The 19,554-nt window shown below is 36.0% G+C and overlaps 1 protein-coding gene across 1 annotated transcript in view; it reads right to left on the bottom strand.

Annotated features, from left to right (window-relative positions):
* Positions 1-240: 240 nt before the first annotated feature.
* The window catches only part of LOC122796011 (protein DVR-1-like), a 124,274-nt gene continuing 104,960 nt past the window's right edge, over positions 241-19,554 (bottom strand). Inside the window, exon 2 of the mRNA XM_044064492.1 lies at positions 241-1,906. Within this exon, the coding sequence (XP_043920427.1) occupies positions 1,101-1,906 (806 nt within the window). The 3' untranslated portion in view covers positions 241-1,100. The remainder of the gene's footprint in view (positions 1,907-19,554) is intronic.

The raw sequence follows: 19,554 nt of genomic DNA, 5'->3' as shown, positions 1-19,554 counted from the left end.
TACAGTGCAGCTATCAAACCACACCCTATAGCCCAAATACTAAAACTACTGCAAAAGGGAGTTATGCAACCTTTTCAGGTACGAAATATACAACCTTTGCAGGTAGCTAATGTACCACATGCACCAAGGTACCTGGATTCAGATGTGCCATCTCTGTTTGATCAGCGCATGCATTTGCATTGTGTGTGTGTGTGTGTGTGTGTGTGTGTGTGTGTGTGTGTGTGTGTGTGTGTGTGTGTATGTGTGTGTGAGTTTATGTATGTCTATGTGTGCATGTGTATGTGTTTGGACAAGAACAGACCCAACACAACACCAGAGTAGGTATTTATCAGTTCACAACACTGTTACAAATCAAACCAATTTTAAAATAAATTATTGAGTGTAATGCATGTCAAATAAACATATGGTTTGCAATCTGAAACTATGTTTACAAAATAGCAGCTAGCATATGAAATGTATTCTGACAACACTGAGACAGTAAAAGTACTTAGCACTGTTTTAACCTATTTTTAATAACAATGTTGTTTAGATCTTTGTGACATATTTGTGTATGTGACTTACTCAGTTTTACAATAATTTATCTTTCCAGATGACATGATATGTTTGTCTAACAATGCATGCATTGTTGTAGTTATTTCCTTATGTGTTCCGTCTCCAAGCACAATCTTCATAAAGATTAGGAACGCGTTAATATTATGTAGAAACATAATGTTCATGATCAGTTAGTCTGCCAAACTCTCTGTTATTATCAGTAATGGTGCCTGCCTCCTTTCTGTGCATGGACCTGCAGTTTGCATGTCTGTTGCACAGGTGGTTAAAAGATGCAGTTCACCTATACCTTTACTGTATTGGCCACCATTCTTACCAAGTTACTTCCACAATATTACACAGACTGCAGCAACCTGAGATGGGTATCCGCAAATCAGCTTCACATCCAGTAGTGTATCCAGGGTCCCATGCTGTACTGTAGAGTCATTAACCCGCACACTAGCTTTTTAAGCATTACTGATTATACTGGTACCATTTCTTTGTTGCTGACAGTATTAATAAATAAATATATGCATAAGCAGTTAAAATTTTCAGTAAATGTTCATAAACATCTAGGAGCAGCTGCATTTTGATACAATCATGTTATCTAAGGCACTAATTGTTAACTTTCCTTCACTGTCAAAATGCATAATTGTCAGAGGTTCATGCAAAGCTGGGGCGCACTGTGGACCTGGAATCTGACCCTTTGAAAGGCTGTGCATTTTGGACTTAATTACGCTGTACGCATTTGCTGCTTTATATTTTGCAGGGCATGTACCATCACAGTAAAATGCATTATAGCTTTGTGGGGCTACAATCCAGTCTGACCAACCCATGTCTTTAAACGATACCAAAAGTGGTTTTCTGCAGCACTGCGTTTGGTTTTCTTGGCAGTCCTCACCTTCTACTTCACGCATTATTCTTTTTGGTTTTAATATTTTATGTGCCTCTATTTCAAGTTCTACCTGAATGTTGTAAGTGGCATTATAACCATTGTTCTCACTAGACTGAATGAGGAAATACGCAACCTCAATTTCTACATTCTCTTCTGGATTTTTATTCCAGTGATCAGCGAGCTTTCTAAAGCGGAAGCGTTCTTTCTTCCTTGATTGTGTTGTGATGAGTTTTGAGGCAAGCATCTGACGGCGGAATCCATTTCCAGGTGCTTTGGCTTTCATCACATGGTAAATTTCAACAAGATGAACTTCTGCACTCATGTTTTGCCTTCTGTTGATTTCCTCTTTAAGTTTTATAGAGAATTTTAGCTCACCTTGAATAACTTTCATATTCTGACTCCAACCTGCACTTAAATTAAACTTCAGCATCTGCTTTCTCTTTAAACTCGTGTTTCTTTCACTGATGTTCATCGATAACATCCCTATAAGAACATATTAGGAATTAATCAAAAGAACAATTTTCTATGCATTACTTTTTATGTTAATTAAATATGTAACTAACCATGGCATATTTAGCAGTTTTCACTGTTGTAGTGAATATTTTATTAATAAAAGTGTTTTCCTCTGTGCACATGACATATATTAACTATTATACAAATAGCAGCAGTATTGCTGCTGTTACTGGAAGAGTACTTTTAAGAAAAGTGCATAAATGTTCAAAATGAAAATTTGATTGTTGTTAGCCGCCAAGAATTAAAAAAAGAAATCAAAATAATACATATTTATTTTTCTGCACATCCACCAGTCCAGAAAGCTTTAGTGAAAGTGAAATTCATGACTACAACAACCGTGTTCAACATATTATTGTCTATAAAACTTAAGGCAACTTTTTTCTGTCCTGCAAGCATCAGCAAAATAAAGGCCAGCATACCTGTCTTCGGCCAAATTAAATACATTCATTTTAAATGGGTAATTTGTTTCCTACCTTACTAAACTACCAGTACCATTGTTGTTATTGATAACAAAACTACATGATATGTAAGCAGTGTTTTTTCAATATTCCATTAAGCACCATGTTAATGGAATGTCCCTTCCACATTTGCTATTCTGTAACTCAGTTTTGTCATCTGAAGCTTTTCTTTATGGTTGCTTTATCTTATTGATTATGACGGCAGTAGCAAGCAGCATGCATTTAAGGGGTACTTATGACAACACATTTAGTTTGAAGTATTAACAGGTTACATATTCCTACTCCTAGCCATATTGACTAGACTTAAACTGATACTGTGTGAACTGTAATTATGCTATAAATAACTAGTTTAAACAGTAAACATTCCCCATAATTATAGTTACAGAATTAATTACCCAAACCTACAGAAATGACAAGGATGAGGAAAGAGAGAGAGGAAGTACATGCAAAAACGTGACTAGTTACCCACATTTCAGTTTTGGAGTTAAATCTTTTATTTGGCTGTATTCTTCTTCTCATCATATACAGCTGTTTTGTTATAATGATTCTTGCCCCTCTCACAAGAGTACTTATTAATTATCATCAGATAAGATCCCATTAAAGCCATTTCAAAGCTGTCTTTTCTGTCTTCCAGCTCTGGATCCATTCAACTACTGTTTAGCAACGATGACTATGTATGTAGGCCACATTGGTACCATTCCCAGAATCAGCAATCAAAATAAATGAAGCCCTGAACTGGTCACAAAGCTCATCCATATAAATCCTCCCATTCGATCATTTCTTGCTAGGTATTTCCAGTGCTTCCCTGGCTCTGGGCAATATGTTAATTTTGAATTGTTTATCAGTCATCTCTCATGACTAATATCTAAAAGCAGTTTGAAGAATATATTTCTAGCATTTTACAGTGTATATTGGCAACACTTAACCTATAACCATTTTTTGTGGATTTTTCTCATAAAGTTGAGTTGAACTTAACAAAAGTATACTCTAGTAAATGTCAAATCCCCGAAAAAGATAATCACCTCAAGTGTCTGTTTTGTTTAGGGGAGAACCACAATTAATGATACTGATGGATATTGTTTCTCATTTAACAAAAAAGAAACAAAAAAAACTTCTTTCTCTATTTTTAGATCCCCTTCACAAACAAAAAGAAAAACATGTGGTGGACAATGGAAGAACAAAGCTAAAATGTGTAAAATGATGTAGGTTCTTTCAGCTACTATTCAGGAACAGGTAGCAGTGGCAGACAGGCCTGAACCTGATAGGTCAAGTGATGCAGCCTTTCCAATGTCTGCTGGTAAGCAGAGAAGTTTCCCCAAACCACTAGGGGCATCCTTTCATTGCTTTCTGGTCCCCCACTGCCTCACTGCTGGGTCTACTTTAGAACAGTGAATGATCAGATGATCGAATGCTGTTATATCGACTCCTAAACATCAAACTGGCAAAACAGCGAGTGGCCAGAACAATGATTTTTCTGCCCTGGGAAAAAATTGCTGGGCCATTGTCCAGGCTGTGCTGTTTCCTCCACTGTAGTGCGATCTCAGAGTTTGTATATTTAAGTAGGCGGGGAGTGTTTATTTAGTGTTTAGTGTTCTTTTTTTTTTTTTTTTTTTTTTGGGACCAGCTTTTTTTTCCATGGGAAAAAAATCACTGTTCCAACTGTTTGCTGTTTTGGCGATTCGACGTTTAGGGGTTGATATCATTTGATCATTCATTGTTATAATATAGACCTTTACTGCTTACATGATGTTTTCTGTAAGGACAAGCACTAGTTCAGTAGGTTGTTCTGATTACAAAAATTGTTGTCAAAATTGCACCTGAAGGGGAAAGATTTATGTTTGTAAAAAAAGTCTTCTCCAATCCAAGACACGTAATCTGATGTCAGGGCAAGGGAATATCCTCCAACTTTGCAGTAAGTCTCTAGATGCTGTTGGGTTTCATTTATTCCCCCTACTGACTTTCCTATTATTGAGATATGAAGTCTCAGAAATGGATACTGGAGGGAAAAGCCTCCTGAATGAGTCCATGCTTATTCTCATAGGAAAAGGAAGACAAATGCTTAGTCGCCTGAGGTTTAGAAGGTTCAAGAATTCAAGGTAGGGTAAGATGTCAATCTTCCAGACTTTACAGGAGGTTTCTACATTGAATTCTGCCAGGTTTACCAGAAATATTTTCAAATGAAGGAGCAGGCTTTGATGGTGGACTTCATGAGTTGCAAAAACAGAAGAAGAGAAAAAAAGGCTGTTATTCTTCATCATTCCATGTACAGTTTGGATGAAGATCATGGAACCTTAGCTTATACAGATCTTATGCTGGGGATGAAGACAATTTTAACGTTGGTTCCCCAATGAGGTGTTTTCCCCCCTCATTTGTTCCTACTGCCTTCTTCTCATCAGATCCCTCTCAGCCAAATGACTTATTTGATCCCTCTTCACCAAAAGCAAGAAGTGGCTGAGAGGGGCCCATGACTTAGGCAGGCATTGGGGGTGATCTGAAGTTTTTTTCTGCTTTTTTTTCATCTGTATGTCTTCATGTACATTCTGCTGCACAATGGAAGGGGATATTCAATGGGCTGTCTGCAATGGGTTTCCCTCACAATTGCAAGGGATGTTGCCATCAAGCTACCTCACCCACCACCCCAAAGCAAAGGACGTGATCTCCTCATTCTATATTAGGAAATTATACCTGGTGCATCTTCCCAGTGTGGTCCCATGTGCAACCCTTTCCACCCCATGGAAGAGGCAAGCAGGCAAACTTTCAATCCCTCTTACCTTGCTTCTTCAGTGCATGGGATGGTAATCAAATATTGGTCACCAAGGCCGCAGTCAGTATTCCTTCCTTCTGCATCACCGAACCAGGTTAGGAGGTGCTTCTTTTTATAATACCTTAAACTTTATGAAATAATATTTAAATGATCTACTTAAACCTTATCCTCCCTCAAGATTAAATACACTAAAGTGATTAAGCTACTGATTCTTTTAAGACTATTTCCTTAGAGCTTTCTGTAGAAACTACTTCAAAACCACCCGCTTCAAAGAAGCCTGATTTTACAGGGTTTGGAATTAGGGCAAACACCCACTTCAAAGAAGCCTGATTTCACAGGGTTTGGAATTAGGGCAAACACCCGCTTCAAAGAAGCCTGATTTCACAGGGTTTGGAATTAGGGCAAACACCCGCTTCAAAGAAGCCTGATTTTACAGGGTTTGGAATTAGGGCAAACACCCGCTTCAAAGAAGCCTGATTTTACAGGGTTTGGAATTAGGGCAAACACCCGCTTCAAAGAAGCCTGATTTTACAGGGTTTGGAATTAGGGCAAACACCCGCTTCAAAGAAGCCTGATTTTACAGGGTTTGGAATTAGGGCAAATCAGTCTGGCACAGTGTTCATTGTGAGTCCATCCATCAAATGGAGAATTTAGCCCAAGGTATTCAAGATATTTCTCTTAAGGAGAAAATTATTAAAAGTTGGGTCAAACTTCAGACAAGACAGAGGCATATACTCACCCAGGTAAAGACCTAAATGTCCTTAAAAGATATTATAACTCAATTGCTAAATGCCTATATCTTTATTTGCACCTTCCTTGGAGTAACTGATTTAATTACTGAAGGAAAAAACAACATTCTTGAATATGGAAAGTAATTGTTTAAGTCATCATTTCCCAAATACATCTGATGTTTCCTTTTGAAGCCTTAGCCCCTTTGTAGAAAGTTAACAAGTGGGTAGCAGTATAAGAAAAATTTAACAAGAACTGCCCGGTAAATAACTGTAACACTCACAAGAAGGAAGGAATCAGCAGCAGCCATGGCCTCCATCTCAGGAAGGAAGATGATTTTCCTCAAGTTTCATGTTGAGAGGAATTACAGTCACCCTTTACTGTCTGTCCTAGATCTACAACACAAAGGAGGTGGAATGTCGTTTTACAAACAGCTGTTATCTATAACTATACTCAAATGGATGAGAGGGTTATTCACAACAGATTACATCACAGAAATGTGCACCTCTCCCAGATTTAAGACCATATTTCAGACACCCTAAAAGTTCAGCTTCAGGTATATTAATTACATTGGATTCCAGGTTTATCAGGTTTGTGATGCATTAGTCCACATTTCCCTAGCAGACATAATAACTTAAACATAAATATAATATATGGTCAATATATTCAAATGATGATGAGTACTGTTTCAGGAAGTGAACGGGGATTGGTGTGCCTGTCCTGTGAAAACCATAGTGCCTGTTTTCCACATCAGCATTAGAAGAAAAAAACTGGTGCAAGAGGTTAGTAGGGACACCAAAAATGTCACAAGTTATCTGTGTGTTAGAGGACAGTCATTACAGTTCTGTATCAGTCTGGACTAGAGGGCATTTAAATGTAAATGCCAATGAATGCATTTATGAATGGGTTTTATTGTCCCACTTCTTGTTTGCTTTGGAACTCTTAACAAAAAACAAGTTTTGCTTACATAAACTGATGTTGCATTGAGAACATGGGCTACTTGTGGTGTGGCCGCTTAGTGGCCAGTTATTTAAAAGGTTATTAATTAAAAATATCTTTTCCGTAACTGCATGCTGTCTATAGACAGTGAGGTAATCTAGATGCTGGTTGTTTCCATCACATGTGCTATTTTATCAGGTCCTCCTTGCATACAGTCATAGCTCCAGTGACATCATGACACTGCCACTGTCACTGATGCAATGGTAAAATGAAATCTAGAAACTGTAGTTTAAAAGGGCCACTTAGAATTTTGTGATGTCTTATTATTATTTTTAGTTTAAAATGACATTTTTTGGCAAATACAAAACACTTGCAAGGTGTGATCTACACCATTATTAAATTCTTCATGTTTAAGGCCAGGAAGAATCTTTTAGAATTTGAGGAACTGAAGGCTACCCTAACTGATGACATCTTCCAGGTCTTCCTCGTCAACCATCGAAGACTTAGGTTGGGGTTGATGGCCTCTGCCTTGACAGTTCTGATACTGAGTTTGCCAATGGCATCATTGCTTCTGACCTTGGTGCCTTTTGGGCTGGTGCTCCTATTGGCATCCAGACTTGATCTGCTGGGGTCATCCTCAACCTCATTTCTGTCAGAGATGAGTATTTCATCACCCTAGCTGGATTTCTGGCATTGGATGTTGTAGCTACCAACCTTGACTGGTGTCTTAATACTTGCTTCAGTCTTGATGCATGGAGTAAAGCTATTGATCCTGAGGCTGGGGCCAAGCCTATCAGCATTGACTTTGGTTCCATCACATTGGCATTTGGAGTTGATCAATCAGGCCAGTGGCTATAGCTTCAGCTGTGGGACCATTACTAATACCACCTATTGTCCACCACCGTGCAACCTTGCAGGACATAAGGATCAGTGGGTCTCGGCAGGATGCACTTATCATATTTGGACAAGAAGTGCTGTTCTTCCTCAGAACTGTCAGCATTGAGGACAAGAAAGAAGGCCAAATGTAAGCGGAAACATTTAGATTCACCACATGAGTTTCCAATTATGGATATTGACAAGAATGAGGAAACCAATTACCCCATCCCCACCAGATGACCCCATAATTGGACAAATGTATGTATCTATTTATTGCATCTGATTACTGGACAAATCCATCTGAGCAATAAAACCTCTTTTCACTAGAGACTGGGAGAGAGAAACACACCATTTGATATAAAAATATATATACACACATAAGATACATATAATCTACATAAACAGCAAACATCTCTGCTAAGACAAAATTAGTAAAATAAAATCCATATTTACATGCAATTTACAAGGCTGCATTCACACTGTAATCTGTAATAACATACAATGTCATTCTCATTGCATAATGCCACTAACAGTGATTGTTATGTGTGTGCAAACTCCATTTAGATTTAAGAAAGGAGAATATAATCATACAAACAATATACATGGTTGTGTTTGTGTTGCAATATACAGAGTTATGTCTCATTGAATCAGTTAACAGTGGTGGAGATCTGTGTGCATATTTTATTTTTAGATTCACTAAATCATCTGTGAAGAATATCTTGCAAGAATGCAATAAGCCATACTGCAAACTGTAATAACACATTTTTGTCAGCAAAAATTAGTTAACTATTTTGGGAGGGAATGAGTGTGTAAAAGATTTTGATCCAAAGAAAAAAAAATAGGAGAATGTATGGGAGATGCTACCTGTAGTACTGAGGTATAATTTGGGGTCTAGCCTGGAGAACTGCAGGAGCCCAGCCAGGAGACTGATAGCTGTTTGTTTTTAGTTGTGGCTGAAAGAAGTTTGGATTGTCCATTTGTCTGACAGTGAGAGGGATGGAGTCCCACTTTTTGGAGATGTAGTGGGAGTACAGGAATCTCCTACTAGTTACTAGTAGTCAGTGTTTGACTGTGGAATACAAAATTCTGTGAGTGGAGTAGCACCTGAACTTGATTATACCATTTAGAGATGGTCAGTGTTCTGATTTATTAATAAGATTATGAGTAGTCACTGACTGTAAGAAGGTTAGGTAGTGGGGCAGTTCTGTCCGGTTTCACTGTTTCAGAACCAGGCAATGGTGTGTTCTATGAAGTAAAGTAGCAATGAATCTAGTAACCTTGTTATACAATTGCTCTACTTGACTTTTCTGTGATTGTAGGTTTATGATAATGGTAGTGATATAAAGGAGTACTGGAAGAAGATGAGTTGAGGTAATATTTTATAAGTTAGATATAGTTTGATCCTACAGAGTGAGCTGAAGTTTTGGTGTTTTTTTTTAACTGCCTGTTTTATGTGAAGGTCAAATGTCATGTTTTCATCATCTATGACTGTCCCTAAAAATTTGGTGCGAGTAGCTTGCATTTTGCTTTTTATTAAACTTTAGGAATTTAACTGATCCGTTGGTGTTTTATTTTTTAGATTATATAGGAATGAGAGGTGTCCTAACTGGTTCACAGAAAAACTAGCTGATGCATAGAATGTACTACCAACTTACATTACAGCAAGCAGTAGATTAGGTATTCTTACAAACAACCTGGACCCCTATTATGGGAATAACTGTTTAGTATATTGCCAGGCTTATAGGGCATTATTGTCTGTGCCTGGAATATTTGTATGCAAGTCTGTATATATGTATGTAAAAAGTTAGCACCTTGATGAAAATTGGCTATGTTTTCCTGTTTACCAAGTTCAGAATGTTTGGATGTGCTAAGATAAGGTTTTTGCATGTATCACTTTTGGCTGAGAGAAATATGGTTTTCCATGTTGTGGCCTAGTCTTTCATAGCAACCCCTACACCTGAGGCCCCTCACACTCTCCTGACACACCCATTCAGCAAGCCTCTCCTTGAACCTTGATTCTCCATGATTAATCACATGGTTTCTCTAATGATACTACTGATGGCCTGGGTATCTTCTTATGCAGAAAGGGTGGCCCAGACCTGACTTTGTCCAAAGACCCAATACAGGAAAGACTTACAAAAGTAAATGGACTCATTTTTCACTATGGACCATGACTGGGCTCTTGACCCATTTACTAACCCTGTTTCTGCCATTCCTGATTATTTATCTCAAAATTTTGACTAAAATTTAAGTTATTCTTCTTTTAAAGCTCATTTTGAGTACTTAGCAAATTTTCATCAAGTTGCTAACTTTTTACATACCAACACACCACTGAAGACAAACCTCAAATTTAAATTAACAAAAATCTAAAGCACCGTCAAGTTAAAAACCAACCAAGTATTGCTACTTCCACAGCTGACAACAGCAAGCAAATTCCAAACATAAGTATATAATACATAAAGTGAAAATATTTATATTTGTACTTGTCTCTCAAGGAGTGTAAATATGCATATAAAAATAAAGTAATATATAAAATGTGTAGTATTTCATTGATGTTTTTCCAGTACTATAACATACTATAAAGTTGAAACATGTCACATTCTCTTGATACCAAGTCAGATCTCTAAATTACTAAATATCTTACCACTAGTGTTATAATAAAATTACAGTTCAGAACAAAAAAATATTTTATCAGTTCAGAACAAAAACATTTTTCAAAGCTAGTTAATTAAATCTAAAACTGTAACAAAATAAACCTGTTACAAAGGGCTCGGGATGAACTATACAAAGAAATAAACCTAAAATACAAGTAGCTTTTTTACATACATACATACATACATACATACATACAAACATACATACAATATTTCAGGCACAGGCAATAATGGCCATCTAGTCTCCAATATATCAAAACAGTTATTCCCATAGTGATTTTCCAGATTGTTTTTAAAAATACCTAAACTAGTGCATACTTTAATGCAATTTTGTAGTCTATTCCATGCATCAGCTAGTCTCTCAGAGAACCAATTAGGACACTTCTCATTCCTATAGAATCTTCTACATCGGTTGTCTGATGATTCTCTACTACTTTTTGATAACCTCAAACTGTCCTAGAGGTAGTTGTTTCTAAATGCCCTATATACCTGAATAAGGTCTTTTTTCTTAAATGCCTGTATGAGACACTGTACAAGTTCAGATATTTTAGTATTTCATAACAACTTAAATTTTCACATACTTAGATGTCCTTGATATATTTTAACTGCACACTTTCCAATTTACTCATGCTTGTTTTCTTATAAGGTTTCCAGAATGTTATTCCATAGTCAAGGTCGGGTCTAATGTAATTAACAATGATTTCATCATTTCTGATTTCCTAGACTTTATAAATCTTTTTATAAAACCTATAGTTCTATAACTATCATTAACTAATTGGTTGATATGATTAGAAAACTCAAAGCTGGTTCTACCCATATACCCAGGTCTTTAAATGAATCTACAGCTTCAAACACTGTGTGCTGTATTAAATCTTCACCTTTCAATCTATGCCTCATAGGTTCACAGGTAAGTGCTGGGCTAGCTACCCTTAAGGGCCCTTTTAAACCTAGCCAGTGTGTTGTCTGAGGTAAAGGAGACTTTCCTTTTTTGTGCTTAAAATAACCTATCTCATTTAAGTATAGATTGGCCTTACCCATCCATGGTTAATAATTATATATTACCCCTAATGAGAATAACTGGGATCATACCATAGATACTTTGAGGGGACTCTTGCTTGGGATAAAACATTTAGGAGTTGACTTTGTACATTGGTAGTACAGGTGGCAGTCCTAGTGTAAATTTTCTGTTTTCCATCCCTAGGTCTAAGATATAATTGAAAATATACTTATCTATTTTTCTGGTTATCGTGTAGCATGGATTCCCTAGATGAGTTACCATCATTGTTCTCGCCCAGGAGGGACGAGATTCACAAACTGCAATCCGAAATGGCTATTGTGAAAGGGGAACTAACTAGGTTCATTCAGCTTTTCAGCCAAGTAGAACCTTGTAGCACAGCCAGGTGCGTGCTGACATCATCGCGCGCTCAACGGAAGGATGGGAAGGATGTGAACTCGATGGTGGCTGTTTCAGTTGAAGGGGAGAAGGACAACATTGATAGGCGAGCCTCTTATGGATCCGGTTCCAGTGATTTGGACATCAATGACAAAGTTGGTAACCATACAGAAAACGGATCGGAGGTCGTTTTTGATGCTTTGGGCGCTAAACCCAAACGAACGGTTCCCAAGAAAACCTATGCTATGAGCATGAACACTGGTAATACAGGTACTGTACCGTCACGAAAAGACTGTAATTCACATCAACACAATACAGATTGGAATTTAAACAACTTTTTAGTTCAAAACGTAGATTTTTGTGCTAATTTCAACAAAGCACATAACTATGAAAGGCGGAATGCCAGTAATGATGAAAACGGAACTTTAAAGGAATCTATCATATTGTTTGGTAATAAATTGAAAACTTTGAAAAGTGTACAAATGGATAATATCTATTTAAAACAATGTATAGATGCGAAGATTGTTCCTATGGGACTTAGGTTCTTTAAATACCCATTAGGTATTGAGATGAATGAAGAGAATATTGTGGAATGTACCAATATGTTTGACAATTTTGGCTTCTGCTTTATGAAATTCATAGTATCTTGCAATGACAGAAAAATTTGCTGTTTGTTAACTGAAGTAGAGGAATTAAATGTTAAGATTACTAACGATTTATTGTATGAAGAATATGAAATGTTATACAACAGTCAGTTTACTTGGGTGGAGAAGGTAATAGACAAACAGTATGAGAGAAAATGTAGAAAGATGCACAGATATAGACAGCAATATGATAATAAGGAGGCATACAAGTGGGTTAATAATAAAAAAGATAATGTGTATAAAAGTAAGAAACATTATTATGCACATAGGGACTACAATTTTGGAGCAAATGGAAGACCCCAATTTAACAATTTGAACAGCAAAAAGGAAGAAGGAGATTTTTTAGAAGAAAGGGAAACATGGAAAGATGCAGAAGCGAGGCAGGGCAAAATGCATTACAATTGGAGAGGGGACCAAGGAAGAAACCAGCAAAGAAACAAATGGGGAACGGAACGGAGAAAAGATATAACATACTAAAACATAATGAAGTTCATTACAGTTTAGGTGAATACAATATTTTTAATTACACACACCTAGACATTAAAGAAGAACATTTCCAGTTATTCACCAAGGGAATGAAATTTGTCCCCAATAAGACAATCAATATAGTAGAACATATTATAGATTTTAAGAAATATATACATAAAATAAACCTTTGTGTACTGTTAGAAGGGAAGCAGAGTAAGGTGAAGAGTGAATTTAGTAAGAGAAGCACATACACCCCACCCTTGAACAACACCTTAGCCATATTTGAAAAGTTGGTAATAGTTGAAATGTATGCATATGCAAATAAATGTAAAAACAATAAGATGAAATACAATTTAAGCTATACTGAACACAATTTAATTAATGATTTAAAAATGAATGGCAATGTGCGTATTATGAAACCTGACAAGGGAAGGGGTGTTGTGCTGTATGATGGGACGGAATACATTAATAAAATTAATTGTATATTATTAAATTCTGGAAATTCTGAAATTTCATCCATCAATGAAGTAAATATAGGTTATCATAAAATTGATTTGTTTTTGGAAGAATTGTTGTTAGACGAAGGAATTGATGCTGACATGTATAATTATTTAAAAGTTGAGTTTCCTGTTATTAGTACTATAGTAGGGATACCTAAAGTACACAAAAATGTGAATGATCCCCCCTTTCGTCCTATCATATCTGGTAACAGATCTAAAACTTTTCTTTTTGGATCTGTAATAGACAAATGGTTAAAACCTTCCTATAATAACATAAGACATCTATTGAAAGACTCATGGGACTTCTTAGGGAGACTAACACCGGACTTGTATACCACAAGCATACATTTGGTCACCATTGACGTAGTAGACCTTTTTTCTAGCATCCCTTTGGATGAAGGGATGAGGAGATTTAGCAACAGTATTGACAAGTATAGTACCTTGGATTGGGACAAGAAGTTACTAGTGATGGAATTCATTGATATTGTGTTAACACACAATTATGTGTATTTTGAAGGTGAATATTACAGACAGTGCAAAGGGGTAGCTATGGGAGCGGCTTGCGCTCCCATATTTGCAAATTTGTTTCTATTAGATTGGGAGAATGAACACATTTTGCAAACTGAATGGAAAGGTTATATTAACCTATACACGAGATTTTTGGATGATGTATTTATGATTTGGAATGGGGGAGAGGTCAAACTTAATGACTTCATGAAATATTTAAACACTAGAAGTGACTTCTTGAAATTCACGTTTAATACAGACTCTAAGTCTATACCATATCTTGACACTTGTATAAGTATTGGTTACGAAGGGTTTAAATCTAAAATTTTTAGAAAGAACACCTTCAGTAACTCATATCTACAATACACCAGCTGCCATCCCCATTCACAAAAAAGAAGTATAATTAAGGGACAATTTATTAGAGCAGCTAGGATGACAGATTTGTTAGTTGAATTGGATTTTATAGGAGAGATGTTTAGAACCAGGGGATATCCAGGCAACATGATTACTGAACTAAATAATATGTGGTCAGTAATAGGGACACACGGTATGAACCCATTTTGGGGTCAGTTGTGCAAGACAAACTAAAGGTGGCAGAGAGTAACAGTAAGACCAATGTTAATAATTATTCTGGGGCATGTATCCTACAGTTTGCACCTCACATACAGGATATAAAGGAAATAGTGGAAAGGAACTGGAATGTGTTAAGAATAGACAACAGTATACACAATATTATTGGAACAAGGCCTTCATTTGTATATAGAAATGGATTTAATTTGAAAAATGAGTTTGAGCATAAGATTAAGGATGTTAACAGGAAGGAGATGCGGATGGGTACATACAAATGTGGGACATGTAACCAGTGCAACTTTATCACAAATACTAAGAAGTTGATGTTAGAGGACATTAATTCTACTGAAGTTATGTTCCAAAGGGGTAATTGTAGAACATCCCACATAGTATACCTAGCTAAATGCACGAAATGTGCCTGTTTCTACGTAGGCAAAACTGATAGATGCCTTCGAAACAGGATATACGACCACTATTATTGTATTAAAAGGAGAGACGAAAAGAATGCTTTATGGAAACATTTAAAAGGAAACGAAAGTTGTGATAAGTTTCTTTTTGGCATTTTGGAGATTGTACATCCAAGCCCTAGGGGGGGTTGTATCAAGACAAAATTAGGTGAAAGAGAAGTAAGATGGCAGATAAAATTGAATGCCTCTATGTATCCTGGTTTAAATGAAAATATTTCTATTAAACCTATTTTGGATCATAATATACATTAATATACGACTATAAGGCATTACTGTCAACTTTATATGATAAAATTCTTATATTGCACTTTATAGAAAAAAAGTCTCATTGATATTATGTTATGTTCATTGTATTACTACAAATCTGATTTATAAGGTATTGATTATACGCAGGGAATATATATATTACATACAGTTTTTAGTTTTACACCTAGTAAGGGTAGTTAGTGTATTTATTCGTCAGTTTAAAGCACAGGGCACTTTAAAGTATTTTTAATGACTACAAATTTTCTAATTGCATTTTTTAATTGCTTGTTAACCTAACAAGGTAAATGGATTGGGTGCTTGGGTCTATATTAACTCAAGGAATTAATTGAGAAGTTGTTCTGGGGAAGTCTACCTGTGTGTAGATGAAAGCGCTCAACTGTTGTGTTTTTATCGAATAAAGTGGATTTTATTTACATTCCAGTGCCTGTGCTTTTATGTGCTACTATCAAGAACAGTTTGGTTGCTTTCATTTGATTTTATACTTGAAAATGGACAGGGATGAATTTTGTTTTATGTTTCACAGAAGTGGTGTCCTCTACAAAATTGCAGAAGGCATTTTGTTCCCCAGACCTAGTGTTTCCAATGCCATTTGACTTGCTGATGTGCAGTAAATTCATCAGTAATGGGTCGGAAGATGCCTTGTATGCCAGACACAAGTCAGCTTCTAGCATTCTGTAGGATACCAAGTCTCCCAAATCTCAAATGCTTAGTATTTGATGTATGTATCAGTATAATATTCCCCTGGGCCAAAATGATCAATTTAGTCACATTTTTTGCAGACATGCCCTATCTGTAATGCATGTAGTCAGTTTACCCATTTTCAAGTCATCTGCATACAGACTGTAGAACACCTCAGATGAAAAAGATAGATCTGAAATATACAACCTAAACAAGTATGGCCCTAGAACGGAGCCCTGTGGAACACCATATCTACAACCTAGAATTTCACCTGTCCAATTGCTTGTCATGTCCTGATTGTAAGCCATACAACTATTCACCTTATTAAGATTACAATACTATGTTGTTCTAATTTATTGATCAGTATTTTATGAATGACCCTATCAAATGCTGAAGTTAAGTCTATATAAATGATATCACAGCACAATTGTTCTTTTATAGCTGTCATTATATTTTTCAAAGACATCATGTCACATGTGGTTATAGATCTAGTTTCATTCAAAACACGCACGCTGATATATAGTTTCAAGTCCCAACCTTTTCAGTTCTGATAATTTATCCAAAGTTACTTTTCCATTATTTTTCCACAACATGAAAGCAAATTTATAGTTCTGCATTATTCTGTTTTTTTTTCTATTCCCCTTTCCCTCAATGATAAGTTTAACTGATGTATGTCTCCAATCTTGAGGCATCTCTCCATACTTAAATGTCCTAGTTCATGCTGAAGTCTCAGGTCATTACTACTAATTCTGTCTCATCCCTGTGCTTTGGAGATGGATCAAATGTTGCTATCTGTGAACTGCTAAACTTTTAACCTGGAAAACTCCTATCTTGTGTTTGTCAAATACTGCAATATATCTGCTGCAAATATTCTCTTCCATGGTCTTGAAAAGTGCATGCCATCTGGTCTAAACATGTGTGCCTAAAATTAGGCTGGGATGCTCTACACATTTCCATTTTTTTAAATGAGCCATTTTTTTTCATGTAGGTATTTAACCCCCAAAGATCTTTCCATTCACAGTGACCAGCTATACTTTCTATATGTGTCCAGCTCTACTTTCTATATGTGACTTGCGGAAAATAAGTTGTAACATCTGTACAAGTTATGCTATCTAAGAGGGCTATAAGTTCCCTGCTAAAAGTCAGAAAGTCCTTGGGATAAGATCATGTGTACCAATATGAATAGCAAAAGATCCATACGTCCTTATATTAAGGTATTTTAAGGCCTTTCTCATCTCCTGTCTCATTGCTGTTGGTAAGCATAACACTATCTGATGTTCATTATCACCTCCACAGATATTTGTGTCATTTCCTCTAATAATTGAATCTACAATTACAAGTGTAGCATTTCTGACAGATCTGAAGACTCTGAAGAATCTTCAGCTTCTATTTCAGTAATATCTGCTCTATCAGCTGTTGAACTTCATCATCATTAGCTTGTTAATTCCACTGTTTTTATTCTTTATTATATTTACAAGCATATAATTCTCATCCAGCTGACTTTGTACATTCCCTGTAATCTATGTGTTACATGAAGCAGTGTCCTTTGTTAGTATGTATTCTCTTTTCTTTATGGATATTAGTTTATTACTCTTCCTTGTTATTTGCTGTGAACTTTCTTTCTTTTTTATCTTCTTCTATATGCTCTGAACCCTCAGATTGCAGAACACTTGCATCCTGAATTCCAAAGTTGTCCTCGTAGTATCTTGTTTAACAGGGGTTGAATGAGCTTTACTGACAAACGACACTTCCTTTCCTAGATGTGTTCTATTTGCACTTTACCTGACATTATTTATCTCATTTGTCCAGTCATTAGTATATGTAAACAACAAAAAAAAAAAAACAGCCAGCTGGAACAGAGCAGACCACAAGGAGTTCCAAATGTACGATTTGATTTACTTTGGTTATCGTACACTTGGAACTCTGGTTGAGAGGGTGGCCTAATGGTTAAGGTGGTTGCCTTACAAACACAAGGTGCAGGGTTTGAGTCTCACAAGGGATAATTGGCTAGGCTTAAAATGGCTCGCAAGGGCAATTAGCTTAGTACTAACCTATGAACCTGGTGGTCTGCTCTGTTCCAGCTGGCTGTTTTTTTAGTTGTTGTTGTTTCTACTGGTTTTGCTTGGGGAGTATTTAAGTATCATTAGTAACAACAGTTCTCCAAGCTGTGCCAATTGCACATGTGCAATCATTATCAATATGTCTAGATTTACTATCAATAATGCTAAGCAAATCATCTCATTTTTGACATGAGGAACATACGTCACTGGTATTGTCAGGTGTTTCCTTTAAATATACATAGCATTTAGTACACTATAAAAGATATAGTACACTATAAAATATATTTGTGCTTTAGAAAATCTTTAATGACATACTTATGTGAGGAATCCATTTTCATCTGCAAACGAATAAAGACTTTTAAAAGAAAAGACTAATCAAAATCAGTCACCACAGAATTCAAAGAGACTTTAAATCAACTTCTATTAGGAAAATCACACAAATGATATTAACTAAATATTACATTAAGTACAATAAAATCATTGCACTGACCTACCAGCCACAGAAAAGCTGGAGTTCCTTTACTTCCCTGTTGTTCACACGTGCACTTCATTATAACAGTACAGATCAATAAATCAAAAACCGACACACAATTGTTTCAGATAAGCTGTATATGCAGAATAATGTACACAATGAGTGGGATTTTAGGGAAGGCAGGACTTCAGCAATCTATGCAATATTAAACTGAATAATTGATAAGACAAAAAGTATATTTGTATAATGTGTAAAATTGCTGTAATGGTTTGCTTTCATTTTTATAACTGAATGTGTACTCGTGTTATTATGCAAAGTGTGATGTTAATAAAGATGTTTAAAAACAAATCAGTATGAAGAGGTATTGATCTCTATGTATTAGTACAAAGTTTGGAATACAATCCTCAATCACTTCAGACATCCCCTTCTAACTCTACCCTGGCTCAAACAACACACAATAAAATTCCCAGATTTGTGTACCTAGCTAGCACCATTGCAATGTGATAGCTAACTGAAACTGATTACTTGTGTAAAAACTATGCTATATGAAAGACAGCAAAGTTAGTCTCTGCATAGTACAAATTACAGAATCTAGGCAGCCTCCCTTCATTTAGTAATCTATGAGAAAGCCTTTGCTAAATGGCTCTAGCCTATTGAAATGAGATTCCAAAACACATAAAATGCAGAGAAAATTTGAAAACATTCAAAAGAAAACCCAAACCCCACAAAATTAGGTTAAGCAAATGTTAATACTTTAGAGCCACTGGTTAATGTAATCTTAGTCTCCCTGTACCCTTTCATTATTCAATTCTAGCTTGCATATTTTAGGTTGGGTGACCCATTGTCTTAAGAAGCAAAGCTTGCTGAGGAACTGTCCACAATTTTACCTTCAATTTTATGCTTTTTTTCATCAAATGCTATTCCTAGTCCTTATTCCTATACATACTGCTGCCTGGTTTTGCTGATTTCCAATTTTTTTGTTCGACCAGGTTAGACATTTTACATTTTTGTTTATTTTTGTTCCAACTCCAAGTTTGGCATATCCTGTACACATGTAAGTAAAGTTTCTTATAATAGTTTCAATATTAGGTTTACTTACTAGATTAATTGCTTTTTAGTTGCTCTGTACAATTGATGTACATAATATGTACATGATGTTTTCTACTCATCTG

This window comes from Protopterus annectens, chromosome 2.part2, assembly GCF_019279795.1.
Source record: "Protopterus annectens isolate FY-2018-M chromosome 2.part2, PAN1.0, whole genome shotgun sequence".
Classification (NCBI taxonomy): domain Eukaryota; kingdom Metazoa; phylum Chordata; order Ceratodontiformes; family Protopteridae; genus Protopterus; species Protopterus annectens.
This window is presented reverse-complemented; position numbering and strand designations above follow the sequence as displayed.